Here is a 17,214-nt window from a genome sequence, read left to right as displayed (position 1 = left end):
GAATGTATATTCTAATTCTACATTTATCATTATTTTCTTCATTTGTCATACCTGTGTTTTGCGTTTTTTATTTTTTATTTTGATCGACTTACTTGTGTCTGGAGCAAAGCTTGTAAACTTGTATGTATGAAATAAATAAATAATAAATTTGGTCAGTATTTGTTCATGTCTTTATGAGGTTTATGAGATTTCATAGGAAAGAAAGCTGCATTCGCTTTGTGTGTACATGTTTTTGATCACTTATAATACGACTCGTATAATACGACTGTTAAAGAAATAAAAATTCAATCGTAGTAATGATTTATATAAGCCCATGTAGATCTTTTTTTTTTTTGAAGAGATATGCTAATAGCTAAACATTTTAATCAAACGTTGTTTGTAAAAATATAATGCTCTCTTATCTCTATCTTTTTATAGCAACACTAATCGCGTCGGCGACTATCGTTTGGCATTTTAAGTGTCACTGTCAAATTTGTTGAAAAAAAGCCTAAATTCTGACTATCGGCATTTTTCTAATTACATATTATTAATTTTTGAATAACAACTTCTATTCCTAATATGTTTCTTATATTTACGTTTATTTAAAAGTAGTGTGGATATATTGTAAATATTAGTGCCTTTCATTTAAGTCTACTGGTGTACTTATAACGCCGTTTTTAGTTTAGTAAAAATGGCAAAATCTCAAATAAATACAAAATCAAGAGATTATTTAAGGGATAAAGAAGTATTTTTGAAGGAATTAAAACAGTTTAATGAGAGCAAAAAGTAAATATAGTGTACTATTTTTTAAACTCGTGTTAAATGTTTGTGGTCATCACTTTTATTAATAAATGTTTGGTTGCAGCATACCATACAAAATACCAGTTGTTAACGGCATCGATATAGATTTATATCTTTTATATTCATTAGTTCAACAGCGAGGTGGTTTGAGTAAGGTATGTATATTTTTTTATGAAATAAAAATCAAATTATAGCACTCATTATTGAACCTACAACTATTTTGTACAAAATAAACAAAGTTGTGTTGTGAAGTGTGGTGATGTTAGTAAGTAAGTGCTATTATTTCACTTTATATTGCAAACCAGTACTCTCAAATGCACTACAAAATACTTTGGTCAGTAACTATAGTTATTTTGATCTGCACTAAAAATAAAATACAATATAAAAGTCCAAAAAAAGTGCACAAAAATCTTATAAAGTTAAGTATTACATTTATTATTATTTTGCGTATATCAGAATGTAAAAAATTTGTTAATACTATTTTTTAGTACTAATACTTCTTAATAGAAAAAATCTTAAATTAATTCTTAAAAACTTGTAACCAAAATTTATTTTTCAGCTGATTGTTTTTTCACCCAATATTTTTTACAGTGATTTATAATTTTTTACTTTTATGTCTGTAATTATCCATGATAATATTTTTTTAGGTAAACCAAAATGATACATGGGAATCATTTCTACGACAATTAAGATTGCCCCATCCTTGTGTTAACGGATCTACATTATTGAGAAGAATATATGGGACATATTTGGAGAAGTACGATTATTATTACCTATTATTAAAATTAATTTAAAAATAATTTAGTTTCTTGTTAGGCACTTACTATAAATATTACAGATGATTACTATGAAAACATTGATAGGCCACAGTAGTTATGCTAGGCCACACCTCAATGGCCACAGTAGTTGTGCTAGTGGTTGTAGGTTTGATTCTTGCACATTAAGTTTGTGTTGTGTGCGTTTGAGATTACGTGGTAGTTGAAATAAAAAAATAAACTATGACGAAAGTATAAAAGAAATATATATATATATATATATATATATACACACACACATATATATATATATATATATATATATATATATATATATATATATATTTCCTACTCTCGAGAAAGCTATATATAGCTGACCGTGAGAGACGGAGGATTCTTTGAGGTTGATGCCACAATATTTTAAAGTTTGCCCTTGCGCTTTGTTAATTGTAAAACTAAAGGCTAATTTAATTGGAAACTGCAATATTTTAAATTGAAATGCCAATTCAGAAGAGATCAGTGGTATTCTAGGTATTATATATTTACTAAACTTCATTGTATTATTATAGATATGAAAGAGCTAAGGGTCCACCTGGAAGGGATGATGACAATGACCTTGATGAAGATCCTAGGAGAACTAGAGGTGGAGGGATGCCAAGGATTTCATTTGGAGGTGGTACATATATTTCAGGTAAATTGTGCCTGTTTCAATTTTTTTTATATATATAGATTCCAAAAAATATTTACCATGGTTTGGGCATATGTACTTGTGTGTTTGTGTATTATGTGTGTTTCTGAAGCCACTTAAAATAGGAGTAATTTCTAGTGAGGGCCTTTGAGTGTGAGGTGTGGATTAATTTGTGTAATTAAGATTCCGTGGTGGGAATATCAAAGTTGAGGTTTTCTCTTCAGTTAATATGTGTCGTGGCATGATGTGTACCAATAAATATTTGTTTCTATAGTAAAAGAGTGATTAAAATCAAATGTGTCTATCGTGTTGGAGGCCTAATTGATAAATAAAGTAAATTTAAATAAAGTTAATTGAAATATAAGAATGAATTTATAAGATTGTAGAGCTATACTTCATCAGCACGGATATAGAGAAAAAAGACTACTGTGTAGAAACACATACAAACAGATTTCTGGTTGTGGCCTGTTGTTTGGAACACACTGTGCACAAAGTGATCTCCACTCTGTCAAAAAAAATCTTACTAGAATATGGAATGAGTGTGGTGAGCAGAGAGTGATACCACAAACAAAGAATCATGTCAATATTATCAAACAAGTCCAAAATATTCACAACTTTTATATCTTTTCAATATAAAGAGTTACATTTTAGAAATGTTGTAAAATCATAAAACTTAAGTTTAAAATGTCGGCTGTTGCATTAGCCATCATGGGATTGATTCCCACTCATGTTAAGCATTTGTATAGGCCATGCAGATGTTTGTCGCAGTCAGGGAGTTTGTGCTTGTGTATTGTGTGTTCCCGGATCCCAAACACAGAAAAAAATCCTACTGTGGCTGTTGGCTGTGCTTATTTATTTGTAATGTTTAGCTCTGTTGTTTGGATAAGGAATGTTACCGATATGAAATTTCAGATATTGGATGAATGGATATTTGAATAATATTGTATAGCTTTTGGTTATGGTTACAGATATTTAATTATTTCAGATTATCCCTTAGCTTAAGATAGCTTTGGTTATGGATATTAAAATGTCATTTGTTGTCATTGGTGAAGGTTTGTATGTTTTTTTTGCATGGTCATATGAATAATACTTTAATTCTAGCATCCGGTGAACCTTTACGTACAGGAAATCGTGTGGCTGGCCCTTCGGAACGACTTACTCTATCGCTTTTATCACCGATGCCGAATGAACAAGATTTTGCAGTGAATGTCTGCACAGTACTTGCCGCCGATCATTCGAATCGTTTGCCTTTGAGCACAACTACTCACATATTGGACTTTTTACTTGCCCATGCTGGTGTATACAATCATTGTGAGTATTGGAAACATTTTTTTAATTCATAATAAGCTTAACTATAAAATTTAAATGGATAACCACATTTTTAACATTTTTTTTTTCAATAAATTTGATAATGAAATTAAATGGTAATAAAAATACATATTTTGCCATAAGGTATACACTTAACGAAGGTTAAAACAATAATATCTGCATTCTCAAGAATAAATAAATAAATAGCGAAAACACAGTTAAGGTAGCAAAAACAACAATCAATTAAAAAAATTCCATATCTATATTCTATTTTTTTGGAATAGTTCTAAATAGTAAACAAATATGGCGTACTTCCGACCACAGACAATAGAGTAATATTGTAAGTATAGTAAAGTGACACATAGAGCAAATGAATGAACAATATTAATAAGCCATAGACGAATATAAAATTCATTTTATGTTCAAATATTAACGCTAACATATCGCTAAAATTATTTCAAAACCTAATAATATATTGAATATTTTTGCTAAGAATTAGTAGAGGTTACAGAATTACGAAAAAAAAAAAAATATATATATATTAATCGAGCATCGAGCATAAAAGGCAACAAATTTATATTTCGTTTATGTGAAATGGTCGGTAAAAAAGACGCCCGAAATAAAATTTACAACAAAATAGGGCCGGGCCGCCTGTGTCTAATAAAAAAGTCCACCCTATTAATATTATTGTCACATTATTTGTATTTACTATGAATAAAAATTTATATTTCGTTTATGTGAAATGGTCGGTAAAAAAGACGCCCAAAATAAAATTTACAACAAAATAGGGCCGGGCCGCCTGTGTCTAAAAAAAAAGTCGACCCTATTAATATTATTGTCACTTTATTTGTATTTACTATGAATAAAAATTTATATTTCGTTTATGTGAAATGGTCGGTAAATAAGACGCCAAAAATAAAATTTACAACAAAATAGGGCCGGGCCGCCTGTGTCTAAAAAAAAGTCGACCCTATTAATATTATTGTCACATTATTTGTATTTACTATGGATAAAAAACCTGGCGCCGGCGACTAATAACATTGTACTCCACGAAGCTCTCATTGGGTAATCCTAAGTCTCATCCTAAAGTCTCAAATTTTTTTCCTGGGAACTACAGTAAACGTTTATGCCGTTGCTATGTGGTATAATTTAATATTATATGGGATAGCGTTAAAAATGTTTAGGATGAAATTGATATCAGAAATATTCATAATATAAAATAAAACCTTTACAATGAACACTTTACCATAAATGATTGACATTTGCAATATTTTGTAAGCATTTTTTGCGCTCAACATAAAAAAAAAACAAAAAAAAAAAACAATTAATAACAAAATACAAATTAATAACAAATCGCTTTACGGTAATATTATTTAACAAGTTATAATTCGTGAAAATTTAAAATATAGTTAAAGAACATGGCCTATTTTATCGCTCATGCTGTTCATTCACTTATACTCATTCACCTCTAAAAATATTCTGACCACATCTCTATTTGCCTATTAAAAAAAGATATTGAAATGTCATATTCGAACATATTAGTTATTTGTACTCTCGGAATTCGTATTTTAGTAGTTTTTATATGTTTAAAATGATAAATTGATATTTGTTTTTAGTGAAATAAATAGTAAATGGAGTTTTACAAATGTCCTTAAGCGAATGTGTTGTAAAAGTGAGTGATAAATGCGTAAAAAATTTGAATTACGATTGACAGCGGTTTGTTTACCAAATAAGACTATTCCAAAAAAACGGAATATATATACATTGAGTACATTACAATTTTAGGTTTAATGTACCTAGTGTTATCCAACCTTTATTTAATTCCATATTCAATGAACACTAAATCCTAGCGTCTAATCAAAATCAAAATCAAAAATATCTTTATTCAAATAAGCTTCAAAAGCACCGAAGGCTTCAATAGCACCTTCGAATCGTCATTTTACAAATTAAAATTTTAATTATTTTTAAAAGTGAAGCTTCCACCGGTTCGGAATGCAGATTCTGCAGGGAAGAATGGCAAGAAACTGCGGAGGCAGTTAGAGTACGTATCTTTTAAAAAAAAGTGTGTGTCGTGGGACATAAAATAGGAACGAAGTTTCTTATTACATAAATATTAAATTAAAGTTCTAGTCAAAGTAAAATGAAAACAATTATTCGGGAATACATTTTTTTATTATGATTTTTTCTATGGAAAAAATAACATAAATATTAAGTTAAAGTTCTAGTCAAAGTAAAATGAAAACAATTATTCGGGAATACATTTTTTTATTATGATTTTTTTATGGAAAAAAAAATCAAAAAATACATTATAAAATTATCTTAACATTTTTATTTTATTCACAATGATCCATAAATAATAATAATAACAGTCATCACATAGACTATACATTAGACACTGTGTAGTAAACATACATAAACTATACATAAAAATTTTACTCCCCCGCATCCCCTCCCCTCCGCATCGTCCCATAAGGGATTTGTTTTCAAAAAAAAAAGTATAAACTTGTTTTATACAAAATTTGGTAATACCATGCATGAAATACAGCGTCACTAAATCCACATCTTTATAATCTATGTGATCCTACACCGAATACTAAGCTTTACTTTAAATGTATTCTCAGACAATTTCAATATCGTTTGAGGAATTTTATTATTACACGCGAATATCATAACTCAAAAAAGAGATGTTTACTTTGAGCAGTCGGAATTATAATTTTGTTATTCCTTCTCGCATTTATACTTCGGTTATTAGTATTTATATCAAAACACTCGATATTCTTGTGAATATACATAAAATTATTGGAATATACATAAATTAATGGACTGATTATTATGAATACAAGAATTACACAAATAATTTGTTTTCAGCGAGTCTCCGAGATACAATCGGTAGATCATATTATGAGGCTCGTGGTCGATACCCTCATGAGTTCTGGCAATTAAGAGCTGGAGGTGGTGGTGCTAAAGAGTTAGCTGATGAGACCAAGTTCATGCAGCCAGGGTTGGAACAGCCTGAGCTGATGGTTCAGGCTCTCGCTGCTCATAATACTTTGACTGACTGTCTGATGCAGGGCGGTGAAGAAGAAGAGAGCTTGGAAAAGATTATAGAGGATGTAAGTTATTGTAGCTAGTTTAATAAAAATGGGGTACTAATTAAAATATAAGGAAATACTTGTGTCTTGACGTGTAAGATTTATTTTAAAAAATTATTATAAAAATGCTCGATGCATTTGCATCGCCAGAAGTTCCAATCATGTAGATATTTTAAGATTGGAGATAACCAGTATAATTCTTGTCTTCTATTTTCAAAAAAGTTTTCCTTCTGTCTGCCAACTCTATAATGGACTTACACATTTGTTTCCTCATAAGTTTTTGCGTTTATAATCTTGATATTAATTTTCAGGATATTCATGAAGATTGGGTAACAGAACCATCTGAAGAAGACCAATTATTTGCACCGGAATTGCCCGGCGGTGCAAGTTGTGTTTACACACAGAGAGTATTGCAGATTGCATCTATAGTGCGATCACTTTCTTTTCATGAAGAAAATATACAATATCTAGCGAGAAACACCACTCTTATTCGGTTAGTTTTTTGGACATATATTCCAACTTGACTTCTCTACTTGATTTTAAGAAATATTTTGCAGCCTGGTCAAAGTTTAAAAATTTCCCTTATTAGAGGAAAATCAAAATCAAAAACCTACCATTTACCACCGATTCAGAATGTAGATTCTGCAGAGAGGAATCGGCAAGAATCTCTACAGTTACTCTTTTGAAAATAATATATAAACTGCGTCATAGTACAAAATTAGTAATATCTTGCATGAAAGACAGCGTCACTAAGTTAAAAAAAAACCCAGAAAGGAGACGTTTAAGGTGGATTTATATTTGACTGATGTGTCGTGTCGGTTCGCATCAGAACAGAACCGGTATCATACATTTTGTATGACAACGCTTACATTGATGTGTTGTGAAATGTCGTGATGGCTTCTGATGTGTCGCATCAGAACCGATCCCGATTCGCGTCAGATAAGCGGTTTGCATCATGACACGTCAGATTAAATTTGCGCGCGATAGTGCTGTGTTATGACGCGTCAGTAGGGACACGAATACATACATATATTATTTATATACACACAACAATCATCATTACAGCCTATACAGTCCACTGCTGGACATAGGACTCCACAAGCTTGCGCCAAAAATGCGTGAACTCATGTGTTTTGCCCATAGTCACCACGCTGGGCAGGCGGGTTGGTGACCGCAGGGCTGGCTTTGTCGCACCGAAGACGCTGCTGCCCGTCTTCGGCCTGTGTATTTTAAAGCCAGCAGTTAGATGGTTATCCCGCCACCGGTCGTCTTTTTAAGTTCTAAGGTGGTAGCGGAACTGTGTTATCCCTTAGTCGCCTCTTACGACACCCACGGGAAGAGAGGGGAAGAGAGGGGCTATATTCTTTAGTACCGTAGCCACACAGTACACACAACAATACGAGGATCGAATACAAAGTATCGATACTGTACTCATGAGTGGTATCGAAAAAAAAGTATCGTACTCATAAAAGTATCGAAACAAAAGTATCGATGTCTGTAGGTATTAAATACAAACGATCCAAAATCTCCTTCTCTTTCTTTCTTTTTTTTAAAAGAGTTGCCAGCAGTAAAAATTTAATATCTCCTTCAAAATGTGAATCAGAATCTGATGACTCATAAAAGAACATTTCAAACGTGTGACCTTTTATTTATTTATTTGTACTTTATTGTACACCACAACTACCTTTTAAACAATAAACACATTTAAAAAACATTTACAGACTGTGAAGTACAATGGGCGGACTTATGGCAATATAATAGTATAATACAACATTGTATATAACAATAGGCATTTTTATACGACTAGGTTGGTAAATATGCAAACGGCCCACCGGTTGGTAAGCGGTGACCGTAACCTATAGACGCCTGCAACACCAGAAGCATCGCAAGCGTGTTGTAGGCCTAACTACTGACCTTCACCAGGAGTTCTGGTTATCTTACTTTCCACAGGAATATAACATTATTTCAGAGCAGTATTGTTCAGCAGTGATCTTCTGTAAGGTTGAGGTATTATAGCCATTTAGCCATTTCTTCCAGACAACCCAACCTTTTCCAGAGCTGCGGCTGTATTGATTCAAAATATTGTCCTAATGCGTGACATAATCTAAACGCTAGCCATCACGTCATGACACGACACGACACGATACGTCAGTCAAATATAAATCCGCCTTTACTTTGCGTAGTCGGAAACTTGAAGTTACAATTTTGTTATCATTTTTTTATCTGTAGTAACAGATCGTAAGACATAATACTATGGAAATAGCTAAAATATATTAGATGTGTGTCGGTCAGTTGTCGTACTTTTCTAACTGCGAATGCTGTGGAGCTGTGCCTAAGCCATAAGCCTCATGTTATTTATTTCAGAATTATAATTTGGATGCTTATCATTAGGCAACGAAAACAACGCACGTGGTTTTTTTGGCGTTCTAAATTAAGTTGTTTGTTTTAAATTAATCTTGAATTCGCGCCAATGAACTGTTCACGTCATTATAATTTACTTTTTTCCTATCAACTTTAAATATAAGCTATGTGTTATCTGCAAATAGTACTACATCACAAATATCCTTAACATAAAATGGCAGAACATTTATATATATTAAAAAAGAATGGACCTAGAATCAATCCCTGTTGAAAGCCCCTTTTTAGCACAGATCCAGAAGACTTCGTCCCATTTATTGATACGTGTTGAATTCTATTAGATAGATATGAAGCAATGAGATGAAGAGCTTTACCATTAACATGTTTTATTTCCTCTATAATTAGCTTGCTGTTACAGATTTCTTCTACTATGTGCTAATTGCTGGGTTGGTTCACTAAGGCAAAGTGGTCTGGATACACTTGGAAACATCTCAACTGAATTGATAATAAAGGTAAATAAATATGAGATCATATTAAAAGTTTATTTGAGAATATTGAGAAAACTTAATTTAATATTTGGGAGTGCGAAGATACTTAATCACTTTGAAAACTCTGATAGCGCGATGTAGCTGCGTCAGTTTTTCTCTAATTACGTAATTAGTATGTTGCGCGATAGATGTCGCCACAAATATATTCATAATGTGATGTATAAAATAAATTTTTAACGGGCCCAAATAGATAAGTCGAAAACTTAAAAAATAAGATAATTTCACAATCAGGTGAATTTTATCGTCTATTAGGCTTAGAACCAAAGAATTTTGAAATTGTATGTTTAGGATCCTGCAACGTGTCTCATATCTCGACATGTGCTATCGACGATACAGTCGGCGCTTGTATCACAAGACCGCGCTAGAGTGCTTGCTGCTTTAGAACTGCTTAACAAATTGTCGCAGAATGAGGCAAATGAAGAAGCGCTACTGAAGGCACTTGAAGCGAAGGTAGTTTTTAAAACAATATACTGTATTTTTAATAGAAATGTAGATTGATTCATCGTCGTACAGCTGGAAGTGGTAGCTACAATAAAATCAATATAGACTTTATTATTTATCGTTGTGTCCATTTGTTATAAGTATTCTTTGACGGTTAGCAGGAAAGTGGACATAAGGTGCCAATCAAACCACTAATTGCAAATTCATGCGACGTTTCGATCCTTTATTGGACCATCATCAGGCATCTACAAAATACAAACATTGAAGAAAGTTGTACAACTAATTAATCCATACAACAACAAAACAAAGAGTAGCCTCTTCGCATCGGCGCACTTATAGCGCTGATCCCAGCACTGGTTTGTGGTGGTCGTGTTGGCGGTGTGGGTTCGATCCCCGCTCTTGACAAACATTTGTGTTGGCTATACAGATGTTTGCCGTGGTTAGGGTGTTTGTGCAGTCCTTCCCACCTTTGGACTCTGGTCACCGTAAGTTCAGTGGGTCTACCCTGTCTCGGAGAGCACGTTTGGCCGTCGGTCCCTGTTGTTATCATGTATACCTGATAGCGATCGTTACTCATAGTAGGGAATATATCCGCCTTGATTAAGCACTGATCCTTCTCCTACATGGGGAAAGAGGCCTATGTCCAGAAGTGGGATATTACAGGCTGAAGCGCATCATCATCTATTGACATGATATTTCACGTATTATTTTAAGATGAAATAAACATCTAATTCATTTTATTTACTAAGTGTAAGAACACTAGCTAAATGTGAGTGAAACCGTAACAAATGTCCCATTAATGGCAGGTGTACAGCGACGTATGCGCGCTTCTGTCGCTACGAGACATCATGGTACTGGTGTGTACGTTGGAGTGCGTGTATGCGCTGACATCACTGGGAGACCGCGCGTGCGAGGCAGTGGCCAGAGTGCCCGGCCTGCCGCATACGCTTGTGGCACTCGTCACTGTCGAGGTGAGTGTCTGGCGCGCGCGCGTGTGTGTGTGTGTGTGTGTGTGTGTGTGTGTGTGTGTGTGTGTGTGTGTGCGTGCGTGCGTGCGTGCGTGCGTGCGTGCGTGCGTGCGTGCGTGCGTGCGTGCGTGCGTGCGTGCATGCGTCTGTGCGATATCTTCTAATGTGGAACTTAATCTTCCTATTGATTTTCTTTGATCAAGATTTGTTATTTTTGCTCAGATGCGTTTCAAAGAGATTTTATAATTTTAGTATTATAAATCAGTTAATATGTTGGTATTATATAAAATTGTAATTTTCAAAACAGGCGCAAAGCTACGGGCCGCGTGCGTGTATCTTGATGCGCGTGGTGGAGACGGTGAGCGGCCCCGCGCAAGCTGAGGAGCGTGCGCAGGCGCAGCCCGCTGTGAGTAGACTTGGTTTGTTTATTGCCTTTTGTGTTGACTTGTTATTTTGTTTTATTTCTTTATATAGTACGCCGTTATATTTAAGGGGTCGTCATCACGAAAATATCACAAGGAAGGCTGCAACGAGACATCACGTGTATTTTATAATTATTTTTCATATATTTCAATATAGGCATCTAAAGATTTCTCATTTAAGCCTTACGGTGTGACATTGCTTAGTATATATTGCACGTACAATCAATAAATCATCTAGACACTTTAATGTAATAAAATAGCTTCATGTTGATATTGAAATATATAATAAAACTGAATGTTTACAATACTTGACCAAATAAAAAATGTATTAAATTATTCTACTTGACACGTACACGCAGTTACGTTTATGTGTGAGAATTTGATGTATTTTTGGTATATGTGTAAGGCGCAACCAACTACCCCTGCGAAGCCCCCCGAGGCTCCGCAGTCTTCCAGCCCTGCGCCCCCTACACCTACCCCTGCACCTATGTCGTCACTCCAGCAGTCACACTTGCAGCAGAGGACTGTTCAGGTAAGTTTTACTTTTTATGTTATCTTGTAACTAAACACTTTATACCAGTTTGATGTAATATGTTAAATTTTTTTCTATTAATTATTTATATTTCTTGTAAGGAGTGATAGGTGTAATAAATAGAAAAATAGAATACAATCATACTACAGCTCATTCTGTAACCATCTGTTTTCTGTATATCATTCACTACAATAGTGAATATGTACTGGAAGAGATTGCTTTTAAGCAATAAGTCCGCCTTTTGTACACTTTTTTTCTACAAATTATTGCTAATCTTGCTTGTTTATTTTATTTGTTTGGTGTACAATAAAGTGTAAAATAAATAAATAAATAAATACTTTTACACTAGTACGTACTAACGGTTTATCGAGCCGGATCGGCACCTAATTATAACATCGCTGATTCAGATCCAGCTTGACCATTTATTATTCCATAAGTTTATGTTAACTAATGCAGTATCAGATTGGATAGAATTAAAAGACGTACGTTTAGAGTAAACACGGCTTACTTGCTAGCCGTATGCGATCTAACTTTATTGCATTAATTAATTATATTTTAAAAGCATGTCGCGTAAGGACGCTAAGTATACATTAGTTACCAATTGATAAATTAGCAATATTTTACCTGTAAAATAAAAAGTATATTAAACATACTTACCTTATTCAAAACCTAATTAAACATGAGAGTAGCAGTCTTGATTTAGGTTTAGAATAAAGGTCAAGTTTGTTTAATATATAATAGTTATATTAGTTTATATGTAATACAGGAAAACGAGCACTTCGCGCAAGCATGGCTTCGCGCTACATACGAGCCACTACCAGGCAGCGACAACAGCGCGTGCGACGCGGCGGAGCTGTACCGGCAGTACCTCGCCTGCTGCACCAAGCTCTCGCGCAAGGGCGTCATCGCGCCCGCGCACTTCCCGCGCCTCGTCCGGTGAGCTTGAGACGATGGACGCGACACGACACGACAGGACACGACACGACACGACACGACACGACACGACACGACACGACACGAAACGAAACGAAACTAAACTAAACTAAACTAAACGATCCGACACGAAACGAAGCGACGCAACACGATAGAACACGACGCGATGTGACACGAAACGACGCGACACGAAACGACGCGACACGACACGAAACGAAACGAAACTAAACGATCCGACACGAAACGACGCGACGCGACACGATAAGACACGACGTGATGCGACACGATACGACAGGACACGAAACGACGCGATGCGACTCGTCACGGCACGATACGACACGATACAATCATCATGATGCAACACGATAAAACATAATACAATACGAAACAACACGGAGCTGTTCCGCCAGGACAGGAAATATTTTACCTATAAATCTAGAGTAGTCTGATTTGGGAAGTACCTAAAACCTTTGAAAAGATTCAAGTACTGTTCTGTTTCTGTGGAGTGTAAGGTAATCGTTTACCTGCAAACCGATTTTATGCTTGTTTGTTATCGTACTTGTATTAAGAAACCTACAACTACGCAAACACATTAAAAAACCTACAACTGCGCAAATAAATTATTCGGCGTAGTGATATTAGTGTCTATGATATGTATAAAGTAATAAGTAACAAAAAAAAAATAACGTCATCTTTGAATCTCTATCCAGAACCGTCTTCGGTGGTACAGTAGGACCAAACACCATTAGTACTGCGTCCGGGGAGACACAACACGTCTATATCGGTATACGAGCTAAGAATATGCCGAATAGAACTAACCCTCCTGTTGGTAAGCAAAAATTTATTAATGTAATTCATTAAGTATGTAGAGAGTAGTAGAAATGATTTAATTACCATAGATAAAGTAAAAAAAAATAGATAACGCACCTAGAACAGAAAAGTGAAGCCACTTTTTTAAAGATGTGTGAGTGAGTGAAGTGTTGACACTTTTTAAAAAAATTCCCTAAAATTTTTATTAAACAATTAATTTAATATAGGTAAAATGGGTATGTGGAAATAAAAACCTGTTTATAGTTTTAAATATATTTACTCCTTTTTTCGATTCAAATTGTTACATAAATCTATTGTAGCCGTGTTTTGATTTATTTAATTATATAAATCTGTGTCAATGAAAACTTGCGTTTTTAAGTAATTGATGATTTCTCTGAGGGGCAAGTTCCTGCTTTAAAGACGTCTAACTCTTTGCTGTAATAAATTGATTTTATTTTTACATTTTTTTAAAATTAAGTTCCTGTTTTTTTAACTTTTCTCTTAGTTTATGTTTTCTACGTGTATCAAAGATTGAATCTTGGTTAACGACTGATTTAGACTCATCCGGTAGGTCCTAGAACAAAAAATATAACATTAAAATACGTAGTAGTAAGTAGTAGTATGTACTTGATGGTACTCTGCGAAGTCCACGTTTTGTACCGTACATGTCAGCTTTATCAAAATGGTTTGAACAAACAAACTAGATGAGGATGGCTGTCGTTGTAGTTCATTTCGGCTCAGTCGTAAAGCAGCCCATTCATCTCCTATTAAAATATTCGTTGGAAACCTAAAACCATGATATTTAGTAGTAAAATATGAGTAGTTAATTCCCAAATTTAAACAGAAACAAACGAGTTAAAAATTCATATTTAACTTGACTTCAACTTAGGAAAAACATAAAAATCACACGATAAAAAAAAAAAAAAAATGTTGTCCACTTTCTACTTAATTATTTTTCTATGATTGCCTACAATTTACTTATCCGCATTTTGGGCTAATGGAAATAAAAATTACTGGTAACACTCCCTCGGTACGTCATTTCGGGACATCGAAATTATAAGTTCCGAATAACCTCAATATTATTTTGGAATAACAAGAAATATAAAGTTTTGTATGTACTTACGTGTGAAACGATATTTCTTCAGACTTTTTATTCACTTTGGTATTGTTTTTGCACCATTTAATTACATAAGAACGGCATTTTGAAGGCAAAGTTACTGTACGAGACCCCGTGAGATACTAACGAAAATGAGCGTAGTTTGATGCATATGTGTGCGTGAGCGCGTGTGTTTACTTGAAGGAGCCGAGTTTTGTGGCTTCAGTAACAACAAAGGCCGCGCATTATCTACCTTTTTTTACTTGATCTATGTTAATTACATAATAATATATATTTGAAATAATAATTGTAAAGAAAAAAGATTAAAAAATAATAGCAATTGTTATTGTATGTTCTTTATTCTTTTTATGTTATTTAGGACCTTCGTCACCAATTCTGAAAGCGCAGTTGACTAATAAAACGACTGTAGTTGAAACAAAACCACCAGTCGTCCAGGCGCAGGTAATCTTTTGTTTTGATGTATCATTTCTTTTTTTCTTTAAATATTTCCGTTTATGGATTAAATTTATGTTTTATTCATTTTCGTAACATATTCTTCAATAATTTTAGAAAGATTAATCTCCTTGACTGTATATTTAAACTATTACTAAGTTGGAGGGGTTATTAATTTTTGTAAAAGGACCCTAAAATTATTTGAACTCTTTAGAAAATAGCAAATATTTTTTTCTATCTCTGAGAATGTATTGTATTTGTACTGTGTGGCTACGGTACTAAAGAATTTAGCCACCCCCTCTCTTCCCGTGGGTGTCGTAAGAGGCGACTAAGGGATAACACAGTTCCGCTACCACCTTGGAACTTAAAAAGCCGACCGGTGGCGGGATAACCATCCAACTGCTGGCTTTGAAATACACAGGCCGAAGACGGGCAGCAGCGTCTTCGGTGCGACAAAGCCAGCCCTGCGGTCACCAACCCGCCTGCCCAGCGTGGTGACTATGGGCAGAACACATAAGTTCACGTTATTTTTGGCGTAAACTTGTGGAGGCCTATGTCCAGTAGTGGACTGTATAGGCTGTAATGATGAGAATGTATTGATCGCAACCGAAAGTCCCATACAATGAGCCGTGTAGTCGTACTAACTGAGCCGCGGCCGCAGCCCGGCGCGCCCGAGCCCGCCAGCAGCACGTCGCTCATCAAGCACCTGCTGGCGCACAAAGTAAGCCCGCCCGCGCACGCGCACGCGCAAGTAAGTCACTAACACACTAACCGCCCGCCACATCAACCCCCCACACCAACCCCCACACCAACCCCCCACACCAACCCCCCACACCAACCCCCCACACCAACCCCCCACACCAACCCCCCACACCAACCCCCCACACCAACCCCCCACACCAACCCCCCACACCAACCCGCCACACCAACCCCCCACACCAACCCCCCACACCAACCCATACGATACTAAACTACGTACTAAGTACGTCGACCTTACAAATCACAGCCAGATAATACAGCTCTCGAGCAGCGTTATGTTCCTGTGGTGAGTGAGGTAACCAGAGCTCCTGGGAAGAGTCGGGGGTAGGGTCGGCAGCGCGCTTGCGATGCTTCTGGTGTTGCAAGTGTCTATGAGATACGGTAATCGCTTGTCATCAAGCGAGCCGTATGCTTATTTGCCAAGTAAAAACCAAATAAAAATATTGCAGATAGTTTGCCAATTAGCAATAAAAATACTACAGAACACCCCGCTCCAGCCAGGACACACACCATACTAGCCCACCCAACACTCCTATTTATTCCACAGTCCAGTACCCACACTCCATCCCACTTCACGTTCCAACCTCCAATCCCACAACTCCCTCACCCCTCGCCCGCTAACGTAGGTAGTGTAGTCTAGCACTATGATGCAATTTAATTACTTCGATAATTACTTCAATTAGTATGGATATTTTGCTGTAATTTTTATAGCGTTTGAAAGTTTAATTCAGTTTATAAGTTTTTATTGAGTTTGTCATAATATACTCCTTCACGCGTGTGTTGTGTTATCACCAGAACTTAGCTCAGGTTATTACTACCTGAGATAAGCGATAATAAACAAATTCTGTAGCTTTTTGGCTATAGTGTGTGTAGCGTTTTTTGTAGAAATATTTATAATGATTCGAACGATTTTGACAAATAAAATAAGTCTGTCATATTTAAAATGGTTTTAATTGTAATGTTTGTCTTATTTATAATTTTCAAGAATTTGATTCTCGTAATTAGAATATTTCTTGCTCTTTTTTCTATATGAAACTTGTAAAATTACGTTATATTTTATTTTTCGAAAAAAAAAAAAAAAAAACTAGCATATTCCGAAAAAGTAAAGGAATAGTTACAATATATAATTTTTTAAATTTACGTTTACAATTTAAGCAGGACCTAATGCAGGTGTTGAATGATCAAGTGATAGACACTGATTTACAAAATCTGGTAAATTAAATAATTTAAATTAAATTAACAAAATGCATGTCAAGGTTCATTTTTTTTAA

General features: G+C 34.9%; 1 protein-coding gene across 1 annotated transcript in view; it reads left to right on the top strand.

Annotated features, from left to right (window-relative positions):
• Positions 1 to 564: 564 nt before the first annotated feature.
• The window catches only part of LOC123662687 (AT-rich interactive domain-containing protein 2), a 40,425-nt gene continuing 23,775 nt past the window's right edge, over positions 565 to 17,214 (top strand). The window contains exons 1-17 of the mRNA XM_045597490.1: positions 565 to 765; positions 845 to 935; positions 1,428 to 1,537; positions 2,105 to 2,226; positions 3,325 to 3,534; positions 6,400 to 6,644; positions 6,935 to 7,116; positions 9,400 to 9,493; positions 9,818 to 9,979; positions 10,777 to 10,941; positions 11,246 to 11,344; positions 11,767 to 11,892; positions 12,659 to 12,828; positions 13,536 to 13,654; positions 15,111 to 15,277; positions 15,846 to 15,935; positions 17,102 to 17,155. Of these exons, the coding sequence (XP_045453446.1) occupies positions 671 to 765; positions 845 to 935; positions 1,428 to 1,537; positions 2,105 to 2,226; positions 3,325 to 3,534; positions 6,400 to 6,644; positions 6,935 to 7,116; positions 9,400 to 9,493; positions 9,818 to 9,979; positions 10,777 to 10,941; positions 11,246 to 11,344; positions 11,767 to 11,892; positions 12,659 to 12,828; positions 13,536 to 13,654; positions 15,111 to 15,277; positions 15,846 to 15,935; positions 17,102 to 17,155 (2,301 nt within the window). The 5' untranslated portion in view covers positions 565 to 670. The remainder of the gene's footprint in view (positions 766 to 844; positions 936 to 1,427; positions 1,538 to 2,104; positions 2,227 to 3,324; positions 3,535 to 6,399; positions 6,645 to 6,934; positions 7,117 to 9,399; positions 9,494 to 9,817; positions 9,980 to 10,776; positions 10,942 to 11,245; positions 11,345 to 11,766; positions 11,893 to 12,658; positions 12,829 to 13,535; positions 13,655 to 15,110; positions 15,278 to 15,845; positions 15,936 to 17,101; positions 17,156 to 17,214) is intronic.

This window comes from Melitaea cinxia, chromosome 19, assembly GCF_905220565.1.
Source record: "Melitaea cinxia chromosome 19, ilMelCinx1.1, whole genome shotgun sequence".
Lineage (NCBI taxonomy): Eukaryota > Metazoa > Arthropoda > Insecta > Lepidoptera > Nymphalidae > Melitaea > Melitaea cinxia.
This window is presented reverse-complemented; position numbering and strand designations above follow the sequence as displayed.